The sequence below is a fragment of the Nasonia vitripennis genome, chromosome 1 (genome assembly GCF_009193385.2).
Source record: "Nasonia vitripennis strain AsymCx chromosome 1, Nvit_psr_1.1, whole genome shotgun sequence".
Lineage (NCBI taxonomy): Eukaryota > Metazoa > Arthropoda > Insecta > Hymenoptera > Pteromalidae > Nasonia > Nasonia vitripennis.
The window spans coordinates 6,489,265-6,517,099 of record NC_045757.1 but is presented as its reverse complement, the minus strand read 5'-3'; the positions used below and the strand labels follow the sequence as shown (position 1 = coordinate 6,517,099).

The window sequence follows — 27,835 nt, the reverse complement described above, 5'->3', positions numbered from 1 at the left end:
AGAGGAAGTAAAAAGCGAGCTGCAGGTACTTGTATACAGCGTGTATATACCTATATACATATACTGGAAGTGACGTAATAACGAGCCGATCTCGAGTGCGCGCGCGCGCGGCCGCAGGATGTGTCTCGAGTGTGCGAAACGAAGCGGCTCTTTTCTCACACTCCCCGCAACTCGAGAGTCTGCATGCAAAGCTTATTCTGTACTTTCCTCCTTTTTCCTTCCTTCCTGCTGCTGCTCTGCTATAGGTGTATAGCTGTGTGTATACAGGCGTCATGCGATGTATTTTCGACGCAGCCAAAATCGATACCTACTGCCGTGAGAGGTGAGAGGACATGTCTGGTCTTGAGGGAACGGCACGTTTTTGGGAGAGCTTTTCTGTAAAATGGAGATTATAGTAGTTTGAGGAAAAATATTTTAGCAATTTCAGAATGTCTATTTTCATTATTTTCGAACGAAGAGTCGTATATTTCTGCACAGGTTTTACCAATAAAATTATTCATACGTATTATTTCAGCTTCAAATCAAACTGCTATGCGCTCTAATTTTGGTTTTCGTTTTACTTTCGTCGATCTGCAGATACACGTAGTAGAGTACGAGTCTAGTCTATATGTATACAGCGATCAAATTTGCAAATTTAAAATTATTTCAGTAATTTGAAAATTCGCGCGCCTTCGCCATGTTTGAAAAAATATAGCTCTTCTGCTTCTGCGCGCGCACACGTGCGTATATATATAAGTGTATCTTTTGCTGACATTCGTCTCGTGCACGAATGCAAAATAGTTTCGTTATTATTAATATAGATATGATTTAATACAACAAAAACGAAGATTCGAGAAGAAAGGTGACAAAGAAAGTGCACTAGGAACCTGATTTGTGAGTCGCTAATCCCATAAATTCATTACTCTACACATGAAGTATTGTTGTTGTGATGTCATAAATTGCAACGAAAATAGTTTCATCAATTTTTCTTGTTTGACCATGTTCTTCCGCGATGAGCAGTAATCGTTAGATTTGAATATATTGTAAGGGATGCTAGCATTTGATAAATTTTGGTTATAAAATAAAGAAAGATATAGGTACTTTACTTAAAAAGCTCCAAAACAGCAGTATCAAACTTTTCATCTAGACTACAATATTACAAGCTTGTTCACAAATTTATTAAATTAGCTGATTGATTCTCTTCAAGTGCCATTTTACTGCTGAAGCCTTAGTTGGATCTAATCCTATTATTACTTGTCTAAAGTCACCTGTGGATACATTACACGATAGTTTCTACTTAGAAAGTTATCCATAAAAATAAGGAAATCAAAACTTTTTCAGATAGTGCCAAGACACTTTCCCAGAAGAAATGGCAAGAAGAGAGCGTGGCTTGTTACGTATAATATTTAAAGAATTTCTAAGATCCCTGACACCCAAAATACCAAAACACACCTGTGTAGGTGAAGATTATATGGGTACCAAGTATTACGAGGTAGAAAGAATTAAGACCTCGATTCATCACAAACCCAACCGATATTTTGTACCAAAAGAAAAAAATAATTTTGAGCAAGAGATACCAGCAGAGTGGGAAGCTTGGTTGAGACAACGTAGGAAAGTGGCACCAACTGAGAATGAAGTATGTCACATTCAGATCATTGATGATTATTAATGTAATATTTGAATACAATTTAATAAACTTGTCTGCCTTCATCCAGGTCATGGAAAATTATGAAATGATAATAATGAAGAGAAAGAATGCTGCTGAGATTGAAGCTACTTATGCTAAAGAAACTAGTATCCAAGTGTTGAATCCAGATGCTAAGCCTGTGAGCCAACATTCTTCTCTTAACTATCCAGTTTATGATGACTACAAGGAATTTGGCAGAAATTATAAGCCAAAACCAAAAGGCTAAAAATATCTTACATTATGTACACTAAAAATCATGTAAATAGATTTTTTTTGCCAACGTATATTGATGTATATAATGAAGATTACTACTTGTCTTAGTTCTTTTTCTGTTGTAAATAAATTAAAACTTTATATTTCAAATAAGAGTTTCATAAGGGTTTCATTGAAAAGTAAGTTTTTTAATATAAAGTATTTTATTTATTCTTATAATAGCATGTGCAAGATGTGCATTCAAGAGAAATTTCTTTTACATCTACTCTTGTAGCTAAAAGATCTCTGGTACAAGCATCACCCAGGCAACCATCACAATTTATTCATCTATAAATTATATACCCATTACAAACTTAATAAAGCTTCTATCCAGTATCTATGCGTTTTCACTTTACATAAATGAATCAAAATTATTATGTATACATATTATCTTATATGAAAACAAAAGCTTCTATCTTTTGTCATCAGTTTCTTACTAGAGTCAGTGTGCGTAAAATGCAGAGCTAAGTGTTTGATTTATAAAAGTTTGATTTGTCGCGTACGCGATTGTATTGGAATCAATGAACCTCCAAGAGCTAAAAGCCGATATATTTTAAATCTGTAGATCTGAAAAAAGTGGTGCAAAATTTTCCATAGGAAAAAGTATTCCAACATTTCATGCAGCACAGGAGAACTAGAACTGATCCACTTAGTCACTAATTTAATGTAGGTACCAACAACAGTTTTTTCTTATACAACTTTTTGTTTAAAGCATCTGAAAATAAAACCAAAATATTTACACTTTGTATTATTTAAGCCTTTCTTAGCTATTTAAAAACCATTGCTTTCCATACCTTAATTGCTGTCAACTGATGTTTTGTGGTGCATAGTAGTATAAGATTCAAAATTGTAGCATAATAAGAACAGTATGATATGACAATTAGTAGCTATGAGGTAGTTCTTCTGATGAATCCAGTTCTAAACTTGAGCTGATGTTTTTGCTGCATATTTTGCTGAGACAGATAGGCGAGATTCTATGAAATCTCTTAAAATTTCTCTGTACAGGAATAGAACCTCCTCTTTATAGAATTTATGTGGTGTCTTCAGTGCAGATTTATTGATCTAGTTTTAGACATTTTTTTTAATAGATTGAGGAGGCTATGTATTATATGTACAGTGTAATTGTAGAAAATCTTAAGTTCTAATTAATTAACATTTTACAAAGATAGAATTTCTAACACAGCAATCAAGTTTCCATAAAAGATAACAATTCAATTGTTTAACATACTCCGACCAAATTTTTTTCCTTAGCCATTACTGACAAATAATCTTATAAATCAGATAAATTAATTTCTATAAAGCTAATTTTTAATTCAGAAAGAATGCTTTTCTTCAGAATAACAATCAACAAGTTTCTTAAAATAATTACAAAATTACAAAATATATTTACACTTTTGGACCTGTACCCTATCAATGAAATTCTACAGCCCCTGATGTATGTTACAAAGATTTTTAGTCGATTAGAGAATTCTGTTTCAATTAACAGATGACTATACCTATAAAAATAATTAAGAAAAAAATACTTCATAAAATATCAGTAAATTTCAGAAGTTCTACATAATGTTACTTTTTTAATTCGATCTAATTAGCTTCTAACTTTTTTATCTTAACTAATATTGTATAAGGCTCCCCTATTCTATGTCCTATTGACTATTAGAATCTTAAAAATGCATAAAGGAATAACAAAGCTTTCAATAAAGTTCAGCCATCAATAAAACTGTTAAAGAAGTCCACCCAGTAAATGGATGGCTGCCTCTTCCTTCTCCATGAGTATCTCCATAATTTTCCCAAATGTATCCAGTTGTCTTGTACTGATGAATAACATTCTTTATCAAATTCTTCCTTAATTCTGTGTACAATCTCTTTGCTTCTGCCTTGTATGGACCATTTATTTTAGAGTAATGATGTAGAGCAGCTACAGTCAAGTAATTAAGATTCATCCAGATGGGCCCTCTCCAATAAGGTGGATCATGTTCAGTATTGTATTGCATGTACACTGGCGATGACTTAGAAAGAGACCTGAGACCATAATTGGTCCATAAAAATTCAGGTTTCTCAAGATCCTGCAAAATCTTCTGCAGTTGATATGAGTTTGGATCCACAATACACAAAATGAATGGGAAGAGGGAAACGTAGCCAAAGGAACTATCTACAAATTTGTTTTTTGGTTCCTCTAGAACCACTCTTATTTTATCCTGGTTCACTTTCACCTGCCTAGAGGCTTGATTCGGTCTCTGTAATCTGACTTTGTCTGTATGTAAGCCAAAGTCAGCATAAGTGTTGGTTTTTGGAGACCAGTGCAATTCGTTCAACAATCTATTATCTGACAAGTACTCAAAAGTATTCTCATATTTATTTGATGGCTTTTGCAAAATGTCTGCAAGAGTAGCCATGACTTTAGATGCCAGTGCCATCCAGCAGCGCAAATCAATATGACGTTCATTATTGGTTGGATGAGATGCTCTTGGATAATCATCCAAACCTGATGTCAAGGTCTTAGGATTCAGCTCCTTATTTGTCTGCTTGTTTCTACCTCTCCACCTGTAAGTACTGGGAAGTTCACCTTTCTGGGTGACATTGTACCATTCAAACCAAGTCTGCAGCCTGGGATATAGTTTGTCAAGCAAGTGCAAATGTTTGGATAGAAGTTCACCATGTCTGTGCTCCAAAATGTACTGCAGAGTTATAAAGAACGTAGGTGGATTAGCATTGGTGTTAACTTGAGTGACAAACTCTTCTGGGACCTTGGCCAAAGCCTCTTCACCAAGTATCATTTCTCTAGGAATCCAGCCCTCAACATTCATTAGATCAAACCAATGACTGATGATGTCCATTTCTATATCCAAATCCCAACTGGATAGAAGAAGACCATGGAAACCTTCATCCCATAGGAAGCCTCTGGGGAAGAAACTCCTACTGGGTACAGCGCTGTAAAGAGGTGCCTTCCAGTAAGGTACAGGGTCTTGAGTGTGAACACTTTGCACCTGTGCTGATCCATAAAAGTATCCTATGCCTCCAATCATGTTGGAAAATGCCAGCTGGGCAAATTTGATTTCATCATTCTTGTACCCTTTTTCTTTCAGTTTGAAGGTCTTCTCAAACCTCTCATCGAACTGCTTTTCATAAGTACTCAGAGCTTTGTCATAATTTTCTCCATATAGTTTTTCTTTGTGACTGACAATGCTGTTTCTTTCAAATCTCACTTCTAGCTCCATAGGCAATTCAGATGTCACTTGAGTTACAATGAAATTGGGTATAAGCATTTTTCCATTTTTCTGCCTGAGTTCCTCACCAGCTAAAACAATTCTCCCCATGTTGGTATTATCTTTTTCAGCCACTAGTCTGAGGTTCTGCATAACTGTCTCCTTTAAAACACTCAAGTTAGGTGCTGATGTTATTAAGTATGACTGATCGACAGAGCTAGCACTCTTGATATTGAAATTAAGATTAAAGTAACCCAGCTCCTTGGTTTCTCCCTCAACACCAGTTAGAGCATCACTCAAATGATCAACCACTGGATTGATGTTTCCATTGGTTTTGTCTTCAATGGCAGTGTAAAATAACAACGAAATCTTTTTATTCTTGATACTTGGTTTCAGAGCTGTAACATTGATCTTAGCAGTCCAATCACCTCCATTCAACCCATGAGTGTTCTTAATAAATGAAGTCTTTAGCAGTACTTTGTTATCCACGATCTCCTGTATTCCAAAGTTCTTACCATCGTGCTTGGTCCATCCGTACCTTTCCAGCTTGTCTTCCTGAGTGCACCAGTGCCTTAGTCCTCTGCCATCACCTTGCAGAGTGTTAGGGAAGTACCACATGAGGCCTGTCACCAAAGAAAAGGGCTCTCGGGTCTTCATACCAAAGTAGACACCAGGTCTATACGAGCCCCAGTAGTAGTCGTGCTTGTCCAGCCGGCTCACCTCAATGAGTTTTTCATTGCTGAAGGTCGTGTTGACGCGGGTCTCGTTGTAACCCTTGTAGCACAGGCCGGCAGCCACAGCCATTACAGCGATTGGGATGGCGACTTTCCAGATGAAGATCTGGTAACTCGAACTTGGCACCGGGGATGACGTGTCCTCTCTCACGACCTTCAGCCGGGATTTAACCTGCCGGTCGTTGGCTCTGGACTTTCTCATATTCAATTTGGCTAACGTATGTTTGGTCTCTATTACGAGGAAGATTATCAGATGAGGATCATTGAAGGGTTGAAATCTTGAAATTGTTAATTGATCGAATTTTCTCTGAAAAATTTATAATAGTTTCACGAGTGAACGTCGAGATTTTGCTTGCTTAACGGTTCTATAATAGCTACATAGTTTTGTATACTTACGCTTAATCATTTGGCAAAACAGGAAAAAAATGCCGCTATTAGGTTATGCGGTAGCGCCAGAGGAAACTGGAAAAGGTATAGCTTTTAAGTCGTCAAGGCCACACATGCACGCACACACACACACACATATATATATATATATATATATATATATATATATATATATATATATATATATGTACCTATACATATACCACGGTGGCAACGCATGCGCCACTTACAAAATTTGTAACTCATTAATTTAAAAATAGTTTTACGTAAATACTAATTTGTGTAATATTTGATGAGTTGTATAGAAATACTAGAAACAATGGTCAGTCGCAGATTTAATTGAAAAACAATTTATTAATAATTAAATACTATACATACTTAAAAGATATATATATATATATATATATAACTTTAAATATAGTTACATTCATCGGTCGCTCGATAGCGAGTGACGATCCTCAAACATTATATTATAATCAAAATAATATTTTAGTTTTACAAATTAAGTCTTGATCATAATTAATTGAAACATCAGACGGAAAGTGCTTGTTGTGCTCTTATGCACAGGAGGCCAGTGATGAGAGTGCACATAGGCTCTTGCTCTTTGGGAAAACGTTGATTTTAATCCCTTTCTTAATGATTGCAGCACGTTGAAGATTTCCTCAATTACACGAAAACAAAACAAAACACGCAGTTTCGCTAAGTCTACGACTTCTATCTACGAGTGTGGTGTACAAATGATGGCTGAGTGTATCTTCTGGTTTGGTGAATTTCTTAAATTTCGAAATCCTCTGCTTCTTCATAAGAGATAATACAATGATGCGCACCTGACGGTTCTCTCTCAATTTGTTTTCTTCCACAGGAGAAAATAATACATTGAACTTGTCTTTCGCGCGGCTGAGGAATGTCGATAATCAACCCGAGTAGTCATTGTTGTCGTACAGGGCTTGATCATAAAGTTCGCCCTTAACTAGTCGACCGCCAAAGTAGCGGCCGTTCAACGAGTCCCTTGCTCTTTCTGCCTCTGTAAAAGAAAATATCAAGTATTAGATTTATTAATTCCTGTAACTACTTTCTATCTCAATATGCCCTTTTTTGACAAGATTAACTCACCGGTCATTTGTGAAAACTCGACGAAAATCTTTACAATGATTTCTGGATCCTCGTCGTCCTCGGACTGTCTCTCATTATAAATGATGACGCGCTCTACAACGCCGAATTTGGAGCACTCGTCCTGAATCTCTTCTTGAAGAGTCTGGTCAACGTCTTCGGGCGCGACCATGTTCCGAAGAATGACGACACGGGATTCTACTTTGCGCATGAGTTTCTGCATAACTAAATGGCGAGCACTTTGACCCTTGATCGACATATTCTCTTGTTGTTGGAGTGTCTGAGGTTCAGCTTCCTCAAGCAATTTCTTTTGAAGCTCTTCTTGTTGTTTCTGGTGGGCTGCTTGCTCTTGAGCTCGGCGAAGAACTTCTGGACCTACAGGTACCACTGCGGCTGCGGCTGCGGCTGCGGCAGTGACCACTTGCATTGGCTGAAACATTTTTTTTTAATTTTTAGTTTAATTCGAACATGATGAATTCATTTAATGAGACGGAAACTCCTTAGAGTTAAAACCCGATTTAATACTTACAACTGGAGCTCCGACTACGGTTGGCGTGACGACGGCTGGAGGCGGTATGACCACGGGTTGTCCGGGAATGGGCTGAATGATCGCAGGTGGTCGATTAAGAGTTTGCGGGATGGCTATGCCTGGTGGTGGAATGTTAGATGCAACACTGGCTATCGTTGGAGGAGCCAAGATCGTCGAAGCTGCTAAAGTAGGACGTACTATCCCTGGCATTGCTGTAGAAAAAGAAAACAGTTATCACGTTATCAATCATTTTTGCAATTACAGAGAAAGTCAGTAGTTTTTTAATGACTGGTAATCTACCTTGTTCTTTAGTCATCGAAAATAAAATACCCTTACTTAATAACTCAAATGTTTTAATAAGAAAACTTACCAGTACCGAGAATTGGTGTGGCTGCAGCTCCTAGTTTGCTCAAACCGAGCGCAACAGCATTGCTTGCCACCGCATCCATAGCTTGGATTTTGGCTGTGGCTGCTGCAGCTGCAACCGCAGCGGCGGTGGGCATCATGCTAGTTCCACTAGGTGGTCCCATGAGTGCGTTGGGCGGTGTTATAGCTCTACCGACTCGGAGGTACTGTCCTCCGAGGTCGAAGAGGTTCATGGAAGCAATGGCCTCAAGAGCTGACTGCATGGACTCGTACTCAATAAAACCATAGCCCTTGTGGCGGTGCGGCGAGCTGCCTTGAGCCAATTTACAGTAGGTGATTGGGCCAAAGGCTTCAAAGACTGACTTGATATCTTCCTCGGTCAAATCTTGATGGATAGACGCGATATAGATGCGGTTGTAATGCTTCGACTCCTCTGTGATTTCGTCGATGACCGACTGAGCTTGTGGCATGTTAGACGGACGTCCTACCACCTTTCAAAAAAAAAAAAATCAATTTTGAGTCTTATTTCCAGACAAGAGATCGTTTGTGAAAGATTATGAAGAAATTAAGACATGAGTGACTCAGTAAATTGCTTTCATACATGTAGAATTAATCTTTAAAAAAGACATTGGGTACTACTAACAGTCACGAATCACTCATGATAAAGAAATCAATAGATTATTGACAAGAATCTTTAAAGAATAGTGAATGTAAACTATACAACTTTTATGATTCATTGGAATATTGGATAATGTCAAGGAGTTAAAGATTCTTTGAGAGACAGGAGCGGAAGTATTAGGAAGATACAATATAAATTACGTCGGACCTCCGAGGAGTTGGTAGGATTTCGCAGGGACAGGAAATTCGTTAAATAGGTACGTCCCGCTACCTTGATATTACGTCCACCAATCATGACACCATTCATCTGTTCAAGCGCAAGTTGCGCCGCCTCGGGAATTTCGTATTCAACAAAGGCGAATCCTTTGTGTTTCTGGGTCGCCGGGTCCCAGGACATGTTGATTGACTTGATTGGTCCAAAGGGCAGGAAAGCCTGCCTAATTGTGTCTTCCTTCAGCTCGAAGCTTATACTGCCTACGTAAACCCTGTTTGATAAAATAAATATGTTAGCTGTTAGCTTGAGATTGCGTAAATATGTATACTACATGCTAGATTATATTTAAGATCGAATTCAGTAAGTTTGACTCGTTTTGCAATTTTTCATCTATGTGAATTGGGTATTTAGACAATTAATATCCAATTCTCTGTATATTCAAAATAGTGCGCAGAAAATAGCAGAATAATTGTTGCTTACTAAGTATAAAAACCTGAATTTATTAAACATGCAAGTTATTAGCTTATTAAAAATGTCAAAAAATGGTGAATAATCTCATGGCGAAATTATTGTTTGAACTTTACTTTTGATTGAAATGAAAATTGTACTGTAACATTTAGATGATTGAGAATTTTTTAGCTAATATATCATGTATCCATTTAAAGACTTTTAAATCAAATTTTCAAATGATACTTTGAACTAAAAATATAAAGTGTTAGTTGTACTATGCTACTTATAACTATACTAACTTATGAAACTAAAACGGATTTATTGGTTCCAAAATATTTTACTAACATACTTAAAAGAAATCAGTATTTGATAAAAAAAAATTGTACTGAAATTAAAATGCATATCAGCGCGATGATTATTCAAATACTTCATATTTTGCAACCAACAAAATACTTAAAATGAAGACGCTTAGCAATAATGGTATAAACGATGGTGATAATCCGGATGGCACTGGAGTTGAGTTGGACTTGGTAGATGATTGAGCTGAGGAATTTTTTATGAATGGGATAAATTTGGCAAGTGGAACAAATTGGCTTCTACTTTTCTTATGGCATGGAGTAAACAAACCTGCACATGAGGGCGAGAGCCTGTTGTCTCTGCACCTGATTCCGCTGACTAGCCATTTGCTGTAACACAAAGGACCATAGGCCTTCTATTGAAAAATCCTTCCCCCCTCTCTGAATTTCTAATACTCTTAAACTAAGCTCTTTTACCATCTCTACACGTTTTTACTAGACTAACTCTCTCATAACCATTGAATGCAATATACAAAATTAGTCGTCTGAAATAAATAAAAGAATCGTTCGACAAGCCAATTTCTCGTTCTTCCCGGGAAACATGGTGATACAGCTCTGCTTCCGCCGACAATACGAAACTGCAACGCGATTGCGAATCATATTCAGAATTCGATTTTTGGGTAGAATGTTCGAGGGGTTATTTAAATTATTACAAGTGATGGGCGAAACGTTATTACTACTGTTTCAGAATCATTAAATAAAAATTAAATTCGGTGATTTGATTAAATGAGACTAACCTGCACATAAGCAATAAAACTTGTTGCCGAAGGACCATTTTATTTCTCTGCAGAGAGAAAAAATTATTTAGTCAGATTTTCAATATTTCACGCGAATTTGACAACTTGTTAATACGCGTTACAAATGTTGAATCTTAAGAGACAATAACGAGAATTTAAATAACATTAGAAATTGACGTGACACTTCTTTTTCATGAAGAGAGCAATAATAAACACTGGGCAGAAGCTCATGTTTTACTCATAAAAAAATTAAAACAATGGTAAAGAGCTGAAACTGTATAAATAGTAAATTTATTACATTTTCTAAATATAATCCGTATTTCGTGAAAAATGTATAAATATTGCATCACAAATCATTATTAGACTGTTATTGTAATATTTGTAAGGATTATATCTTAAAAAATGCAATGAATTCAAAATGACATACATTAATCTAATATCAATTGTGCTTTTCTACATAAATAATAATATTATAAGTTTCTTTTATGAATTTGAAAAAGAAAAATAATCAATTTGAATGAATAAATAATTAATAAAAGAATTTATATCGTATTTTACGATGCAATTTATATTGTAATCTTCAAATTGAAAAAAAAAAAATAATAAAGTTATGTACTTTAACACTGCAAAGAATTAATTTTAAGAAATGAAATTTAATTTCTGTTTTTACAACAAAATTTTAATAGACGTGCTATTGCAATGAGACTAGATATTATACTTTTATTGTTAATAATATTTATCGTTTTTGAAACTGCCATTACTTTCACATCTTCAAGAAAAAGCACAATTATAAAATAAAAATCAGTAAGACACAAATCGTATTTGAGTCTTTCTGTTACCTGTTGTTGATGAGCTAAAGTCTGTTTCATCAAAACCATCTTGATACTCTGTTCCATAGCATATTTCTTAGCTCGGTTCACAGTGTCCTGTTGATCAGAAGAAATCTTTGGTAAACCAGCCCCCAGTATCCCAGGTAATGTAAGGTACTTGGCTCCAGGACCTAAAAAATTGAATCATGGTAAAAAATTCTTATTGCTAAAAGTAGACGATTTAAAAGTTAAATGGGAAAATCAGATCTTATCAGCTAAACGCTCATTTGATTAAGGAATCGACTTTCAACAAATCTTTATCGAAAGGACTCAACTTTTTTTCTATCTCGCGACAATTTTTTTGCATCATAATAAAAGGGGACACTGAGATGAAATTCGTTTACACGTAATTGCTTACGATTCACCGAACAACTTTAATAATCCGCCAAAAAATCTCTACAAAAGATAGAATATATAACAAAAATGATAATACACACCTGCAACCACTTGTCCTGTTTGATTGAGATCGTAAATCGGGCCAGGCAGATAATCCGACACATTTCCTGCAAAAGTAAACGATTAGACGACTTCAAATACATCAATTTTAGTGTTATACTTCAACCATCATTCTTTAATTAATTATACCACGTGGCATGATCTATTTTTTATCGATAATAAGTTTTAGATGGTTGAAGTATTTTTGATGCTTTTTTCGTGAAAAAGCATCAACTAGGGATTCGTAAGGGACTATATCAGAAATCTTTTCTTGGGACTGGTATCATGTGTTTAGCTCTGTAAAATTGAGAGAAAATTATTACGAATTGAATCATGATAATAATAAGAAAATATATATAAAGAATATTGGAATATCTTTGAAAGACGAAATTTTATATCATGTTAGGAAATGAAGGAGGCATTGGATCTCAGAAACTGAAAAGTAACGGTGTCTCTCAGTGGTTCCATGATGAGGTACCTCCATGAAACTGTAAGTTTAAAGAAATTAAAACAATCAAGATAGGAATTAGTCTCTTCAACGTTGAGCTGATAATTTTAAATCCACAAGTCTCACACATGTATACATCAACGATAGTAATTTAAATGACAATATAATGACATAATGATTTTTAAATTGGCAGGGCTGTGTCAAATTAAAATTAATCGATTATTTTTCGCGACCAGATAACAAACGACTAACGCGGTAAATTAGAATTTGTTAAGCGATTAGTTTATTTAATTACCCTCTGCAACTTTTATACAAATTTTAGTCTAAAAAATATTGCGCGGTTAAAAAAAATATTACGCCTTCGTAAATAATCGATTAATTTGATAATCAATGCTACATTCATATCATATCCTCCTTTTCATAATTTTTACTTTTTTTTATGAACCATCCTCGACATAATTCCGGTTCTCAAGTGATCATTTAGCTACACACCGGACGCAACGCTACAAATGTATCAACCGAAAGCAAGAGAGAAATATTCTTTAATCTCTACCAATTTGGCTGGGCTAGTCTTTCTGAAACAGAAACAAAAAACGTGACGCATTGATAAGGTGCTTCTCTCTCAAAATGTTTTACTTGAAAAAAAAAGAAAGAAAAAAAGAAGACGGCTTTATGATCCAGAAAAAAATTATGTATCGCTTTCGTATAATTATAAATATGAGTCGCGTTAATTTATTTCATACGTCATATTTTGAAATCATTCAAATGCTTCATTAGATTTAAAAGACATGTTTCAATCCAATCGGCACGAATGATTTTTTTGAGATGACAATACAAGAAAATCATACGCGATCGCATAGTTATATTTATACGAAAACTATGCGTAAATTTTGTCTGGACTATCATTTTTTTTCGAACACGTGAGCCTCTACTTTTGTCTGATCACTCGATTATTTGGCTAACCGTGTTCAGGGTCGAGCAATGAAGGTTGCGCGCACAAACTATCCGAGAGACTTGTGAGGCGACGCAGAAATCTGTAAGCACAAAGCAAAGGAGAACAATCTAAGTGCAATTTCTCTGCGCCAATTTTTTAAACTTTGCCTGTTTCCAACCTAAACATACTTCTAAGTCCTAAGTTTGAATACATTTTTTTTTAATGTTAGCAATGGCGATTCCGAAAGCCATTTGGCAATCGAGGCTCCTCGTGAATATAAACAACTTACCTGATTTGACATAATTTTTTTACAATCATAAATTTTACTTTTATTTCTATGCATACATCGCCACTGCCTGAACTAAATACAAGTCTCAATCTTTTGAATCACAAAACAAAACGAAAATAAAGTTTTAAACCGCTTTTAAACACATAAGCTGTTAGTTTAAATCTAGTTTAGTTTTGTTTTTAAAGGAAAAAGCAAGAATTTTATTGCTCTTGCTTGATTGCATAACCTGACTAAAGCAAAACTGCAATTTTAAGAGGGAGACTCATAGTTAGCTAGACAAAATAATAGCTAGCCTAAAATGCTGACCTATCTAAAATTCGTGAATGATTTGTACTCGACATATTTAGTTGCCGTGAGTCAGTGGGAGAGTTCACATAAAACTCAGATTCGTTCTCTTTCTTTCTTTGGTGCGCGCTCATGATCACAGCTGAGTCGAAGGCCACAGATTCTGTACTGTCTCCCTGCTGTAACATCTCAGAACAGAAGGACAACCATACATTAGTTTTTGGCATTCAGGGGCCCCCGACGCGCGCCTAACAAAATCACCCTACCCTACGTCCCGCGAATTTTCTAAAATGTCATTTTTTCAATGGAAACCATGAGAGGCCTCAATTGGCCCAAAGTGCGATAATGTAACTAAAGAAACATTTTGCTAGCTTATTTCTGTTTATCCTTTCTTTCTTCTTTTTATCGCAATTTAGTTTAGGGCTGGTGCTTCCATGATATTATTGCGACTTTTAAGGAGCACACAGTCCTTGTAATTTATTTTTGCTTGTTTAGGTCATATCCTACATGTATTAGCAATGTACCTTCTGATCGTATTTTTTTCGCTGGTGGCTCCAAATTGTTCTGCTGCATGACTGGTACCTGCTGTAAATAAAGAAAATGCACTGTTAGAAATATAACTTTGTGAAAACTACATTTTTTTGCTTTGAGGTACTTTATCAATTACTCTTTATTGCATAAATTTGCATAACGTACTATTTACTGCGAAGCAAATGATATTACAATGTTTTTAATTGCAAAGCATCATTGACAAAAAATAATCAATTGCTATTGGCAAGCATCCATGCACAAGTATACATTATTGTTGATCTTCCTTGCAAATGAAAACTGCCTATTCGACTGCATAACGTGTATATCAAAAGCTAGTATCGGATGATTTTTCATTCCTAATAGTCTGCAATTCAACCTAATCTGTATGAGCTTCCCTCATTTCCTCTTTGAAATGTTCATTCTACACCTCATGCTATAGCGTACACACGACGTCAAAACGTAAGCACTCTATACCTATGCGTAAAAAACATACAAAGAAGGTTCCGACTTTGAAACGTAAAAATCCATGCAAATCACCGGAATTTTCAACGATTTTCGTAATAAAGATAAAACTCCACCCACTAGCTAGTCGTTTCTACTACGACGACGCAAACACGGGCGTGTTTTCGTTAAGTATACGTTCTAGAAAAACGACAGCCACCAAACCACGGTTCAACGCACCAAAAATCACGCCGCACTCGATTTTTAAGAAAAACGCTGTATTCTATACCAAACTTTCAAATTTGACACCCGCAAATTACAGAATATAAGCTATTCGTGTCACATAGGTATATCGACCGCGTAAAAGCACGACGCCGTTTTCGGCCATTCGGACGCCATGTTGGCATGCGTTGACGAGCACATCACTATCACATCGTTTTCGAGAAGGAATATTCGTGGACGAGAAAACTTACCATAGACATGACTCCGTTCATATTTGCAGTCTCAGAGAATGACTAAGATTCTCTGTAAGAGATGATCCTCGAAGAGGTTTCTATATGGAAGATAGAAACAAAGCTGAAAATAGAGAAGTTGCAAAGGACAGCTCCGACCTGCTTGGGCACCACCAAACGACTGAACTCTGAAGTTAGTGAAGTCTGTGAAGTGTGAAGTGGACGGGGGAGTGCTCAGGCCTCAGACTGCGCGCCCTCTGCTCATCAGCTCATTTGATGGCTCTGCCATATGTATTATGCGCGCTGGATTTAAAATATAGTCGAGGCGGAAGTCTATATTTTATCATGAACTTTTATATTGAAAAAATTAATGCAATGCTGAAATAGATATAGACTCTATTCTCAATCCCGTCAACTCTATTCTCTCGTCTTGCGAGTAATTTATCGCCTATTTGGTAGGTGCAATTAAGCTATAATGACAGTAGTTTTTAAAAAGAAGACACATGCAGATTATAATTGAATAAACCAAATAAACTAATACTATCACAAGCATTTAAATTTATTTTCAACGTCCATTTCTCCGCTCCGCAGAATATCTGTTTTGACTATTTATGCGTCTGTTTAAAACTGCATTTGACTGATGTAGTCATGCTGTGTATATAGATATATTTGTTAAGACAACGAAACATGTGTTTTTTAGGTTAGATTCAAGCTGAAGGTTTCGATCGATATAGTATTTTAATAATTTTAATAACAGCAATGGACAGCAATAGCAGATTCCAAGTTAGAATCACGGATGAAGAAAAGGTCATTTTTCTACGCTTCACATATTTTGAAAACCACTCTTTTTTATTAGAAGTCGAATTTGAGAAAGAACATTTTGCAAGAGCCTTATTTTGATTCTCAAATTTGTAATACTCGAGAGTGTTTAAAATAAAAATGAATGTATTTACAGGGTAAAGGATTGTTTGCTGTTTCTTCTTACAAAGAGGGCGATATAATACTGGAAGAAAGACCGCTTGTCTGCTGTCAATTTGCATGGAACGCAGACTACAAGTACTTGGCATGCGACTATTGCATGAAACCATTGGAGACTGCTGAAGAAAATGCACGTCGATTAAGTGGCAAGAGTGACTTAATCCTGCCCTTTCCTGAATGTTGCGAAACAAAGAAGGATTCGATATCAGAATGCGAGAGCTGTGGCGCCAAGTATTGCAGTACCGAGTGCCAGAACGAGGCATGGCAGAGGTATGTAACAGAGAGTAAAAATATTGGGTACTTTATCCATCAGTCTATATATTTCTTCTTTGACTTCAGGTATCATCAGATATTGTGCTTGCAGTCAAGACAAAACACTGAACATCACCCATTGGTCCAGCTGAAAGAAACTTGGAAACAAATGCACTATCCTCCAGAGACTGCAACTATAATGTTGCTTGCTCGAATGGTTGCAATGGTCAATCAGGCAACAGACAAAACAGCCATAATTTCAACTTTCTCACAATTTTGCCACAGAACCATAAATGACACGCAGGAAATTGCTCACAATCTACTGGGGGAAAAGTTTGTCGGGCAAATTGATGTGTTGAGGCAAATGATGCAAAAGACCTTGAACACTGAGCTTGTACCAGAGGTAAGATTAATTGTTGATAAATTTTGTAGCAACTTCTTTTAAATTTGTCATTTTTCATTTTCTTTATTTCAGTGGTTTACACCAAACGGTTTTAGGAGTTTACTAGCTCTGGTTGGCACAAATGGTCAAGGTATTGGAACCAGTGCATTCAGCAGATGGGTAAAGAACGTATCTGCGCTGGATTTACCAAACGATCAAAGGATCCAGGTGGATAAACTCATAGACCGAATTTACGATGAAATGGATGAAGGTATAGTGAAGACTGAGTATCTTGCATTCCTTCTAATTTTCCATAACTAACTCTATTTCATTGCAATAGTCGTCGGAACTTTCCTGAATAACGAGGGCTCTGGTCTCTACGTTCTGCAATCAGCCATAAACCACAGTTGCGCGCCAAACGCAAGCGTCGAGTTTCCGCACTCGGACAGCCGACTAGTGGTACGTGCGCTTCGCGACATCAAGCCTGACGAGGAGATCTGCATAGCCTACCTGGATGAGTGCCACCTGGAGCGGAGCCGTCACTCCCGGCAAAAAGCCCTGAGTTCGCTTTACCTCTTCGTTTGCAAGTGCGACAAGTGTCAGCAACAAGCTAGCGATCCTGACGTTACCAGCGATGAGGAATTTGACGACGAAGACGATGATTAGACGACTTTCGAAAAGATCAGGTGTGAGAGACGAACTGTTTGATTGCGATCTTGCTATGACTGATAGGCAGTTCATGCTTAGATGGCTTGTCCAGAGTATTGGAAACGTCAGATATTATTTCTATAAGTTTGATGTCTAGCAGAAAATTGCGGAATGTATTTTTGTAACTATTTACCTAACTTTGCTTATTCATGTTTCTTACAGAGTTATTTTTCTTGAATAGCTGTTACATGTATCTTCGTATAGTATGGGTAATGTAGATTTTCTGCACATACTTGCGCAAATGAATGTACCAAAACTAATTTCTTTAACTTTTTATAAAGCGAACGAATAAGACGTGAATCGCATTATGCTAACTATATAGTAACTACTTGATTGCGATACTAATAGGTATTTTGATAGTTTATGATTAGCATATGGCCAAATATATCTAGATTACAACTATTATTTTGTTTTCTTTTTATATGTTATATTTTTGTTAAAATCAACTGTACCACGCAGAAAGTTTGTACTAAAAGTTTTATATCATCGAATAGTTTATAGTTTTTGTATGTATTGCTAAAAGCATGAAATTAAATAAATCATTAAAAAAACAAGGAAGTTTGAAAGTAATACAGACACCTACATGTTTAGTGACTTAAATAATACGTTTTTATTTTGGCTAAAATACAAAACCAGTCTTTAGAAATTAACATTTGTTTTCTTCCGGTGCAAGGCACTTTTTTATTTTATAAAAAGTGTAATTTACAACTTATCATATGTCATGTACAATTTGAGACAAAAAGCAGATCAACTGCTGATACTTTTTACACAGTCTAGTTTATACAAAATGTTATTTTTTATCTAATAATTGAAATAACGGTCGTTTATTTTAAATACACAATTCTTAAAAAATAGAAATATATTGCCAGTGCCAGTGCTAAATTCATTTAACAAAACATAATAAAAATAGAATGAACTAGTTAGTATTCAACATTTTTAGCACACACTGAGTGATATTTTAGAGGTAAATATATATGTACATATATTTGATTTAAATAACTTAAGCTAATAATACCAATACTATATAATACAAACAGCACCTTCAGTGATTTCAAGTGATACGTTCATCACATTAGTTTCAAGAATGATTCTCTTTTACAGTAAAATCGTTTCTTCCAAGTTGGAGAATATTCGCGGCATAACACGGGAGTGGCGTCGTTAGAACTTTCTGCGTCACGAGATTTTTTAAAAAGTTTGGAATACTTTGGCTTCGAAATTCCACTCTAACGCAAAAATGTAACTTTTACTTTCAATAATAAAAAAAAAATAATCTTATTTATGAAAACTTACCCTGTGAAGATAACTTCGTCCGGTAATTTTTCAGCAGCTTCTTCGTCTATCCACTTTTGATCTAAACTTTTGACTTTTAATGCTTCGAACGTTGGCGGATTTTCTCCAAAACACTTATCTACATATTCTTCTCGTTGCTTGTGTTGCGTGAAGTCAAGTCCAAGTGATCTGAAAAAGTAATTTTATCTGTTTTGGAAACTGAAATTATTCTATTTGATAAATAATGATTTATTCTTACGTTGATACAGGAGCTGCTGGACGAAATGGCAAAGGTGCTTTCACGGTACCATTCTCTTTTTTAGTCAACAACATTTGTACTAAAGAAGGAATATCCCGTCCCGTTAGTTTCACTAGTTTGCAGCTCTTGTAACCCATTCCTTCCACTACTGCCATTAGTATATTTTTCATAACCAATTTCTTTGAGCAGAAAAAAAAATTTTCATTCATTATCAAAGAGAAATATGTTGGTAAAATGTTCTTAATTTTCTTCTTCTTTGGTTTATCCTTAATAGATAAAAATACAATGTCCTCGTGCTCTACAGCTTGCACCTCCATTTCCATTTGATACACATCAAAGCTCTGCATTATTTTATCTTCAATTTCCTCAAGAGACATGTTCTCTGGATTATCTCTGTTTTCATTTCTGCTCTTGAATTCGTAGGTGTACCAAACTTTTCTCTTGTAATGTATACTCACGTCTATAATGCATTATAGTTATTAATTATTTTCAGATTAAAAAAGAGATTTATCACTCCTTGGGTCCAAAACTTACCAATAACTTCTAGCGTTGCTAATCGAGTCTTTAAAATGCTTTCTGATAGTTTTTTCTTCTGTAAAATTAATGAAAACTTATTATTAAAAAAAATTGGTTTGAAACATAATTGTGACTAATAATAGATGTATACATACTGCAATTTCTTCCTCGATTATCCTAAGGGCATGAGGCGTCGTCAGACTATCGTGGTTTTTCACTAGCTTTGCTTTTATTTGCTCCCACGAAAGTTCAGGAAAACATGGTAGCACGGCTGATTCCAAATCTTCAAATTTGAATTTCTTGATGACATTGCTTATTCGACTCTTCACATTCAAGGATACTGTGCGAATGCAATTATTATGTTAATTTGATCAATATACACAGTCAGAAATTTTTCACAAAATAAAAAAAAGCGTTCTCTACGTGAACAAACATTCGGTAAATGCAAAATGTTGGTCTCTACACAACATCGTATTGAAAAACTGACCGTTGGACCTAACCTCAAAATTCGGTCTTCTTCAAATTCATCAATGAAAACATCAAGAAAATAAGGATTTTACTCACCGCTCGGCATCGTGCACTTCAGACACGGAAGTTCTTCCCGTCTGTGGAAATCATGAACGAGTTATAGCAGTTCGGGGACAAAATTGTCGATGAAAAAGAGAATCACAAAACCTCGGTTGTTTGCACGTCAAAATATACAATTGGAGCTGTACTCTCGTAGTTGGCGCCAAATTTGACAACAGGTATAATTCCGCATTCTCCGCTAGATAGAGCCACTTTGACTATTCTGTTATATACGTATAAATATACCGTCCGCCACACTAGAAGCGCGAATATTCAAAATAAAAGAATAAAATCAAGTTTCTAATATAACTGACAATCTTTCCTCGATGTTTTTCCGCACGAATCCGAGAGACGCACTTTTACTCCCTTTACGATCCTTTTTGCCACCCGTCATAAAACGTGCGCAGGGATTTTCCCAAGCGCACTAATCCTTATTAGGACCTCAGCACCCGAGCCCTCTGCCTGCAGCACATCTGGGTCCTTCCCCCCCTCCCGCGCTTTCTCACTCCCTCCCAAAAACTACTTGGCGTGCAGCCGAGGATGAATTAGCCCGAAGAAAACGCAGAGAGAAAGTGTTGTTAATAATGGTAAAATCGTCCTCATTTAACAAATCATAATCGCGCGCTTGAAATCGAACTATAATGTTCTAAAGACGAAACGAACCGACCTTATATGTTATATTCCCGGACGCGGAACGCGAAAATTTGTATTCAGCCCTTTTATTCCATTCGCGATATTATATTTCAGATTTTATGAATTTATGTATGAAATTGAACACGAAAAAGGTGATTTCAAATCGCAAAAGCTTATTACACCACTAATTTAACCAGACTCTCTTCAAAGTGTTCTCTCGAATTATTTCTCTTTGACGCAGTATATAATATGAAAAATGCATGAGCCAAAAAATCAAAAGCAAAGCTCTACTATACTTATACGAAGCAAAAAAGAAAAAGAAAAAAGTTCAATTTCAGCCGAGAACATAAAAGCATTATTAGTATTAGGGATACCGTGTAATACGAGGGCAAGAAATGAACGACAAGAAGCAGCGTCACAGCCATCGTTGAATGTCATTAACATTTATTGATATTACCACCTCGTCGTGTGGAAAACGTTATCTCGCCCTCTCTCGCGTCTCGTCGAATTTTTCGATGCAATCTCACACGCCACATAATAACCGCTTACATACTTTCTCTCTCTCTCTCTCTCTCTCTCTCATTCACACACACACACACACACGAGAACGATCCTGTCCTTCGTCATCATCGTCGTTTTATTCCTCTTTATTTTTTTTTTTTTAGAATAACTTGGCGGACGACACGACGTGTCGCCGGGGGAACAATTGCTTTGATCGCTATCGGGCTCCTGGCTTTTTTTCTCGCTTTTTGTTTTATAATACACGAGGCGCTTGGAAATGAAAGTATACCGCGGTTTACAATATAGAGACGATATATCGAGGGAATGATGCAGCTGAGATCGACGACGGGCCGTTGCGCCGATTCTCTCGCGACGGGCTTTTCTGATTATACATTTATATAGATTCGAAGAGGCATATATATCGACAGGTGGACATTTTCTTTAGAGATTATATTATTGTAATCGTTACTTATTGCTTTGAATTTGGAGGCGACGTGCGCGAGAATCGGGCCAACGAGCTTGATTACACAGTGTTTTTCTTTCAGCTTTACAGATATACAAAAGTAGCTTAAAATTAGGTAATTAAAATTATCAATCAGGTACGAAATCGAATGTTTTTCACATATTGTTATTTTTCATATAATGAATTTCATATAAGCTCCTATCTCTGGGTTAAAATATCGTTTATTGCGAAAAAACAATACTGCGTCGGGTGTTCCTTCCGAAGCAAACTTCTTCTCTTCAACCTTCGCTTCTTATGCATGCATTTTTTGTATCTTCTTTTGTATTTAGTTCCGCTGAATCGAAGCCTTTGTAGTTCTGGATCGTTCCGCGAAACGGAGGAACGGCCAGGTTACGTTAAATTTTCTCAATACGTTTGTTTATACGTGGGAGTTTAAAATCGAAAAAGTCGCGAAGCACTTGCAAAGCTGTATCTTGTAAAATTGTTGTTGTTGTTGTTGTTGTTTTTTTAGTTATTTAACTTTATTTAACTTTGCTTCGTTTAGTTGCGCGTTTACACTCATTTAGAAAGTTTATATCGATTTATAAAGTTATACTATAGCTTCTCGTTTTAATTTTTCTGACAAAAATTCGACGTAAGTTTAGCGACCATTCACGTTTCAAGCTTTTCATCGTTTTGGCAGTAAGCGTGTGTCTTTCTCAGTTTGCATTATATATTATTCTCTTTTCTGACTCGTTTATCCTACGACTTCCATACGTAAATATTGACTCGAAGAAAAACCGAGGAAATGATTTAGAACAGAAAAAATCGTTTCATTTACTCAGAAAATGATGCCTGATTTTTGTCTTCACTCGTGCGTCGTCTCTAAACTTTACTTCGGAGAGTAAGCTAGATCTACACTTTTCTTCGCTACGGTGCTTTTTTTATACTTTTGTAAACGCGAAAACGCAGCGGTAGAGCCGAGACAAAGCTTACACTCTTCAAGCCTAAACAGTGCGTTATAATCTCTTATTTAGACTCTCATCTCGAAGCGTTAAAAATTTGACCATTTTCAGATTTAAAAATAGCTTCTCCTAAGACAACCGATATCCGTTAATTATCACAAACTAATACTATACACAACGGTATTAATACTTCGACACGACTCGCTAAACATCGGAGATTTAAAAGTGTATATATACGGTATATAACATCAGTGAGTTGCACATTCCCCTAATAATCAACAGTGTCCGAATTTTCAAGAATAATAAAATCCCTCGATCATCGCACCCGGATTAACGATAATAATATCGTGTGAGACATACAGATTCGCATCGTCGAAAGAAATTTGTAAACAGTGTCGACAAAGTGTTCTTTTTTATTTTTGTGTGTAGAAAATCTGTCGTAAAATCCCTCCTCGTCGTCGAGCGAAAAAGTACTCGCGCGAGAAGGTGAGCATATATTTATATATATATATATGTAAAAGGTACAGTACGAAAGAATCCCCGGGAATATGACGTGTATCGCGCTCGGGAACACAATGACGGCGGAAAAGCGCGCGAAAGTGCTCGAGAGAAGAATTAAAGAGGCTCGAGTCTCGGCGAGGACGCGTCCGAGCATCTATGCGAGTGGAGTATGTGTGTGTGTGTCGCGCGGGTGGGTGAATAAGAAAGAAATGAGAAAAAAATTTTAAAGATCGAGTCGTTGAGAATTATACAGCAAAATTATGATCTCAAAGAAAACGACAGTTTGATCGAAAAAAAAAACACGTGGATCGGTCGCCAAGGGCGACGGAACCTTGACGACGCGCCTGTTTGTATGCGCATGATTTCCTAATTTATACGAGTGGACTGTCTCGTCCCCTCGAATTGCCTGCACAAGACGCTCGAATCAATCATCGACTGTCTTTTCTCTTTGACAAAGTAAGAGAGAGAGAGCAGCGATAAAATTTCACGTTTCTTAAGCGTACAGGATGTTGGATTTTCGAACAACTTTGAGGTACGTGTAAAAATGTGTCCGCGTGTATTAAAAGATATCCACTCTTTTGCGTCGAATTAAAAAAGCTGAGAACAGACTCGTCGGAAGTGAAAAGTACCTTGACTCTGTGTAGTAGAGATCGGAACCGTGAACGCGATCTCTAAATAATTTTTCAAAGTAAACGCGCATTGCAAGAAGTAGTATAACAAGTGAGTTCATCGAAGTATACACAAACTTTCGAGTGTTTTGAAGAATCAAGTTTATAACAAAGAAGGAGAAAACACAGTGTCTTCAGCGATCGAAAATCGCAAAGGTGTATACATTGATTCATTAGCGCAAAGGCGACGCGCCGCAGTGTTCTTGTTTTTTTTTTCCTCGGTGTGAGCGCTGATTTTTGTTTATATTTTTTTTTCGTATTTACTTTACGCGAGTGTCGTTAATTTCTTTCTAATTAAACTAGCTTGGTGTTGTTCATTGTCATCGACGTCGAATAACCTCGTCTCTTTTCTGAATCGGTATACGAGTCCATCTCCTCGTCTGCACTCGGACTCCGACAATTCGGTTTTTTATTACTATCGTACAACAAACTATAAATATTTTGATTTCCTCAAAGACCTGCAACTATACGTAAATTATTTGAAACAGAGCGATGTAACACATACTGCGTGTAAAACAAACTTCGGCGTCGGGAGCGATCACCTACACGTATAGACGACAGACTCGCTATTTAATATACGACGCCCCCGACGTATACGATTTGATAATAATGACTTGTTTTTCTCTCTCACACAAGATCGCCTACGCACACATCGTGTCTCTTAGTCCTTTTACGATACAGATTAGATAGTATTATATAATAACGATAGATAGAGATAAACGTAACAAGTGTATGTGACCGTGGAATGTCTTCATCGTCATCGTCCTCTTTTTTTCGGAGTCCCTAAAATTACGTCGCTCGACAAACTCTCTAATTGTCTAACGATAAATCTGCTGCTCGGTTAATCGATAAATTGTGATATACAATAATGATTCGTAATATTAATTAACGTGCTTAATCGACTAGCTACCCTGACGACGAACTTTACAAAATTGATTCGCTCTAGTTATGAATTCCTCTATCTCCTCAAATTTCTCCCTCGCTCAATCCTTTTTTTCTTCGGTTTCTTTCCTAACTCTCTCTCTCTCTCTCTCTCTCTTTGCTCTCGTTTAATAATTAATTATGTACGAATGGCTAGTGGCTGCGCCTAATCGCCTAAAGTGTCGCTCCCCTCGCATCCTCCTCCATCTCGAGACTTTTTGCTCATCTCTGCGTCGCTTATAATAATTCCTCCCTTTCTCTTTCGCAGTGAAATTTCTCGCTCGACGCACATAACTGTGTTTGTAGGGCGGCGCGGCGCTTTATTTTTCAACGTGTCTCGCGTGCGAGCGTTGCTAGTAAGTAAGTGGAACGAAAACGGGTGAGACTCGTTTGATTTTCGAAGAACGAGAAACAATCGCGCGTAGGTATACGTGGGCGACACACACGCTGCATGTGTACACGGTATATAGAGTCTCGTGTGCTGCTGCTGCAGCAGGTATCGATCAGTCGATACTCGTGCGAACAGTTTCTGCGAGCGTTGTACATATCTATGACAGAGTCTCGAAGCTGACTCGCGCGAACACTCGTACGTTAATTGTAGTCGATTTCGATCGGTCACGCCTCGATGCGAGGAAGATGCCTACCCCTTTGTTCTCCTATAGTATATGGCTCCGTACGTGATAAAATTATTCCTACGATTTCTTCTTACGCTTTTTCCGCTATACACATAATTTGCCATAAGATGCGAATCAAAACTCGATTTACAAAACGTGCGACGCTCGCTAGAGTTACTTATACTCGCCTACAAACACACACATGTAATATTTAATCGATACTCTGAAAATTGATAACACGATTTATAATCGACGGGGGACACACGAGCTAAACAGACTGGCTAAGAAAACCTAACTTTGTTTTTATTTAAAACCTCCCTCATAACTATAGATACATACTTTTTTGTTGTTGTAAGAACAGATTGTGTGTGTGTGTGTGTGTGTGTGTGTACAACATCCTCGTAGGTACATTATACGCGATCGCGCGCCGAAGGAGCGAATAATTACGCGTTAATACGGAGGTCGACTCCTCCTCGCACACGTGACGGCCTGCAATAAGCTCCCTTATTTCCTCCGCTCGCAATTCTGATTCATATGCAGATTACGACTCCATACACTGCAAGCTCGCTCGCGCGAAATTCATTAGTCTCTCGGCTGAACTCTAGCTCTCTGTGCATCGCAGCTCGAGGCGAGCGGGTATCGCGAAGATTTTCCTCGAGTCCTGTATACTTCCGCGGACGAGAAACTCTTTCGTTTTCTGATATACAACGCGACGCGAAGAAAATTACGAGATTTCTCGCTGATGATGACGGCGAGTTTCTCGTCCGACTCGATTCATCCCGCACTCTCGTCGCGTTATCTCGTCGATTTTTTTTCTTTAATTCTTCTTTTTAGTTTTGTTTGACTACATTTGTTTTGGACGCTCTTGGATTCACAGCCACGCGTAGTATATGTAACGTAGTTTTAATAATTGTCCTCTTATTAATTTAACTTTGTTTTGTTTTCTTATCTCTTATATAGTACGTGTCGCGCCTTAATAATTCCTAAAACGATTTGGCACATTTCATCATACTTCGTAACGTTATTATATCGTACTTATTATTTTTTTTTTTAATTTATTTTTGTCGCGTAAATAGTCGATTCGCTCTTGCGTCGCCCGCTTTTTCTCTCGTCAGCCTGTCCCGATTTTTCGTACAGATACGATATTCGTTTCGTTGGCTGCTCCGCTTCTGTCTCGATAAAATAGCATCCGTGTGCATATGTGTATATTCGCCGCGAGAGTAAGTTTTCGCGGTGCATACATATAACAGAAGCATTTTCGAACTTGAGTCGATCATCGCGGGGTCAGCCCGCTCTCTCTTGGACCGCGGACGAGAGAAAGAGCGCAAACGGCGTCGAGAAAACTCGTTTGTTATTACAAGCTCGCGCCAAGTCGCGTAAACAACGTGTATTACGGACCTGCGATCGTTATTTATTCTTCGTTTATACGTACACGCATATCACGCCGCGCACCGTCGACTTTTCTCTCTGTTTCTCTCTCTCTCTCTCTCTCTCTCTCTCTCTCTGTTATTTCGATTCGCTGTCTCTCTATCTTATATTACTCATCCCGCTCCAGTTTCGCCAGTGTTAAAACAGCTCTCTGCGTAGCGAGGGCCGACTGCTGCCCCTGCGGATGATTCTCTCGGCGCAGTGTATACACACACACATCGGCGACGATTAGATTATTTACAAAAGAGAGATATTTCGCGGTCGCGCGCGAATTCGAAGAAGCTGTTTCTTCGCGATACGATATACACGGGAAGACATTGTTTATTCCGATTATCCCACGTCGTTTGCGCCGGCACCTGCGTCGAAGGAGAGAAAAATCCCGAGGCGGCAGCGCCCCCGCGCTGGCGAACTGCGCAATGCAACGGAGAGCAGCTCTAGCAGAGCAGAGACGAGGTGGCGGTGGTTCCGGTGCCAGGTTGTCCGCTTCCGGCAGCAGCGGGTGCCCCGAGTCCGCTGGGGTTGTTGGTCCTCTGGCGAAGCTCCTGGTAGGGAGGCGGCGACGGCGAGGACGAGGAGAAGGTCGACCAGGTGGCCGTCGCCGAGAGCACCTCGCTGGCCGGCAAGTGGCCTCGACCGGCGCCGGCTCTGTAGTTCAACGCCATCGTGGCGATCGACGAGGTCGTGGCACCCGGCAGGATCTGCGTACGCGCCGACACGATGCCGGAGGCGCCCGCGGTGTAGTTACCGACGGTCGGTAATCCGCTGCCGCTGCCGTCGGTGTTGAAGTGGTCGTCCGAGCCTGGACCACCCACGGCGCCGGGGCCGGTTATCGCTGAACCGGGCCCGACGCCGTCCTCCGGAGATCAGAGCTCCGAGTCGAACATCGCCAGTGATCGCGTGATTACTTCGTCCTGCGGAAAGATCG

General features: G+C 37.7%; 7 protein-coding genes across 24 annotated transcripts in view; 3 read left to right on the top strand and 4 right to left on the bottom strand.

Moving 5' to 3' along the window:
- Positions 1–317: 317 nt before the first annotated feature.
- On the top strand, positions 318–2,482 carry LOC100119047 (NADH dehydrogenase [ubiquinone] 1 alpha subcomplex assembly factor 2). 2 transcript variants are annotated; one of them, XM_001602315.4, is made up of 3 exons: positions 318–873; positions 1,321–1,615; positions 1,695–2,482. In XM_001602315.4, exons 2-3 carry the CDS (start codon positions 1,349–1,351, stop codon positions 1,890–1,892), a joined length of 465 nt encoding a protein of 154 aa, XP_001602365.1. In that variant the 5' UTR covers positions 318–873; positions 1,321–1,348; the 3' UTR covers positions 1,893–2,482. The 2 variants fall into 2 exon arrangements, with proteins under 2 accessions (XP_001602365.1, XP_032452034.1); XM_032596143.1 differs by having other exon boundaries at positions 698–1,022.
- On the bottom strand, positions 2,064–6,369 carry LOC100119845 (mannosyl-oligosaccharide glucosidase GCS1). Its single transcript, XM_016985094.2, has 3 exons — positions 6,252–6,369; positions 2,713–6,162; positions 2,064–2,633 (listed from the first exon to the last, which is right to left on the bottom strand). Exon 2 carries the CDS (start codon positions 6,055–6,057, stop codon positions 3,610–3,612), a length of 2,448 nt encoding a protein of 815 aa, XP_016840583.1. The 5' UTR covers positions 6,058–6,162; positions 6,252–6,369; the 3' UTR covers positions 2,064–2,633; positions 2,713–3,609.
- Positions 6,370–6,580: 211 nt separating this feature from the next.
- Positions 6,581–15,559, bottom strand: LOC100119881 (poly(U)-binding-splicing factor half pint). 14 transcript variants are annotated; one of them, XM_031922344.2, is made up of 12 exons: positions 15,328–15,497; positions 14,407–14,467; positions 13,904–14,070; positions 12,806–13,408; positions 11,929–11,994; positions 11,462–11,622; positions 10,157–10,215; positions 9,137–9,350; positions 8,252–8,738; positions 7,882–8,093; positions 7,356–7,782; positions 6,581–7,266 (listed from the first exon to the last, which is right to left on the bottom strand). In XM_031922344.2, the coding sequence occupies exons 6-12, from the start codon at positions 11,516–11,518 to the stop codon at positions 7,157–7,159; spliced, it is 1,566 nt and encodes a 521-aa protein (XP_031778204.1). In that variant the 5' UTR covers positions 11,519–11,622; positions 11,929–11,994; positions 12,806–13,408; positions 13,904–14,070; positions 14,407–14,467; positions 15,328–15,497; the 3' UTR covers positions 6,581–7,156. The 14 variants fall into 14 exon arrangements, with proteins under 14 accessions (XP_031778204.1, XP_031778203.1, XP_031778208.1 ...); XM_031922343.2 differs by having other exon boundaries at positions 11,929–12,949; positions 13,338–13,408; XM_031922348.2 differs by having other exon boundaries at positions 11,929–12,949; positions 13,338–13,408; positions 13,932–14,070.
- A 369-nt stretch (positions 15,560–15,928) lies between these two features.
- Positions 15,929–18,879, top strand: LOC100119915 (SET and MYND domain-containing protein 5). The gene is made up of 5 exons (XM_008215508.4): positions 15,929–16,113; positions 16,262–16,554; positions 16,624–16,939; positions 17,012–17,189; positions 17,259–18,879. The coding sequence occupies exons 1-5, from the start codon at positions 16,066–16,068 to the stop codon at positions 17,582–17,584; spliced, it is 1,161 nt and encodes a 386-aa protein (XP_008213730.1). The 5' UTR covers positions 15,929–16,065; the 3' UTR covers positions 17,585–18,879.
- Positions 18,213–21,302, bottom strand: LOC100679152. Its single transcript, XM_016985104.3, has 6 exons — positions 20,235–21,302; positions 19,826–20,010; positions 19,689–19,746; positions 19,155–19,614; positions 18,917–19,084; positions 18,213–18,849 (listed from the first exon to the last, which is right to left on the bottom strand). The coding sequence occupies exons 1-6, from the start codon at positions 20,242–20,244 to the stop codon at positions 18,705–18,707; spliced, it is 1,026 nt and encodes a 341-aa protein (XP_016840593.1). The 5' UTR covers positions 20,245–21,302; the 3' UTR covers positions 18,213–18,704.
- LOC100120005 (Kv channel-interacting protein 1) overlaps positions 21,298–27,835 on the bottom strand; it is a 27,104-nt gene continuing 20,566 nt past the window's right edge. For all 4 annotated transcript variants that reach the window (XM_001603641.6, XM_031922356.2, XM_032596142.1 and 1 more), the window contains one exon: positions 21,298–27,821. In XM_001603641.6, the coding sequence (XP_001603691.2) occupies positions 27,774–27,821 (48 nt within the window). In that variant the 3' untranslated portion in view covers positions 21,298–27,773. The remainder of the gene's footprint in view (positions 27,822–27,835) is intronic.
- LOC103317443 (dynein regulatory complex subunit 5) overlaps positions 23,657–27,835 on the top strand; it is a 14,340-nt gene continuing 10,161 nt past the window's right edge. Inside the window, exon 1 of the mRNA XM_008215553.4 lies at positions 23,657–23,811. The gene's annotated coding sequence lies outside the window, so the exon portion shown is untranslated. The remainder of the gene's footprint in view (positions 23,812–27,835) is intronic.

Excerpts from the sequence above, each read along its gene's own strand:
- LOC100119047 (XM_001602315.4), top strand. The coding sequence starts at position 1,349 with ATGGCAAGAAGAGAGCGTGGCTTGTTACGTATAATATTTAAAGAATTT. Across the intron at positions 1,616-1,694 it reads TGGCACCAACTGAGAATGAA|GTCATGGAAAATTATGAAAT; the intron begins GTATGTCACATT and ends GCCTTCATCCAG.
- LOC100119845 (XM_016985094.2), bottom strand. The coding sequence starts at position 6,057 with ATGAGAAAGTCCAGAGCCAACGACCGGCAGGTTAAATCCCGGCTGAAG.
- LOC100119881 (XM_016985097.3), bottom strand. The coding sequence starts at position 15,348 with ATGAACGGAGTCATGTCTATG. Across the intron at positions 11,995-14,406 it reads GAAAAAAATACGATCAGAAG|GAAATGTGTCGGATTATCTG; the intron begins GTACATTGCTAA and ends TTACTTTTGCAG. Across the intron at positions 8,094-8,251 it reads CACACCAATTCTCGGTACTG|CAATGCCAGGGATAGTACGT; the intron begins GTAAGTTTTCTT and ends CTTTTTCTACAG.
- LOC100119915 (XM_008215508.4), top strand. The coding sequence starts at position 16,066 with ATGGACAGCAATAGCAGATTCCAAGTTAGAATCACGGATGAAGAAAAG. Across the intron at positions 16,555-16,623 it reads CAGAACGAGGCATGGCAGAG|GTATCATCAGATATTGTGCT; the intron begins GTATGTAACAGA and ends CTTTGACTTCAG. Across the intron at positions 16,940-17,011 it reads ACACTGAGCTTGTACCAGAG|TGGTTTACACCAAACGGTTT; the intron begins GTAAGATTAATT and ends TCTTTATTTCAG.
- LOC100679152 (XM_016985104.3), bottom strand. Across the intron at positions 19,747-19,825 it reads TAATCGAGGAAGAAATTGCA|AAGAAAAAACTATCAGAAAG; the intron begins GTATGTATACAT and ends TTAATTTTACAG. Across the intron at positions 19,615-19,688 it reads AGCAACGCTAGAAGTTATTG|ACGTGAGTATACATTACAAG; the intron begins GTAAGTTTTGGA and ends AATGCATTATAG.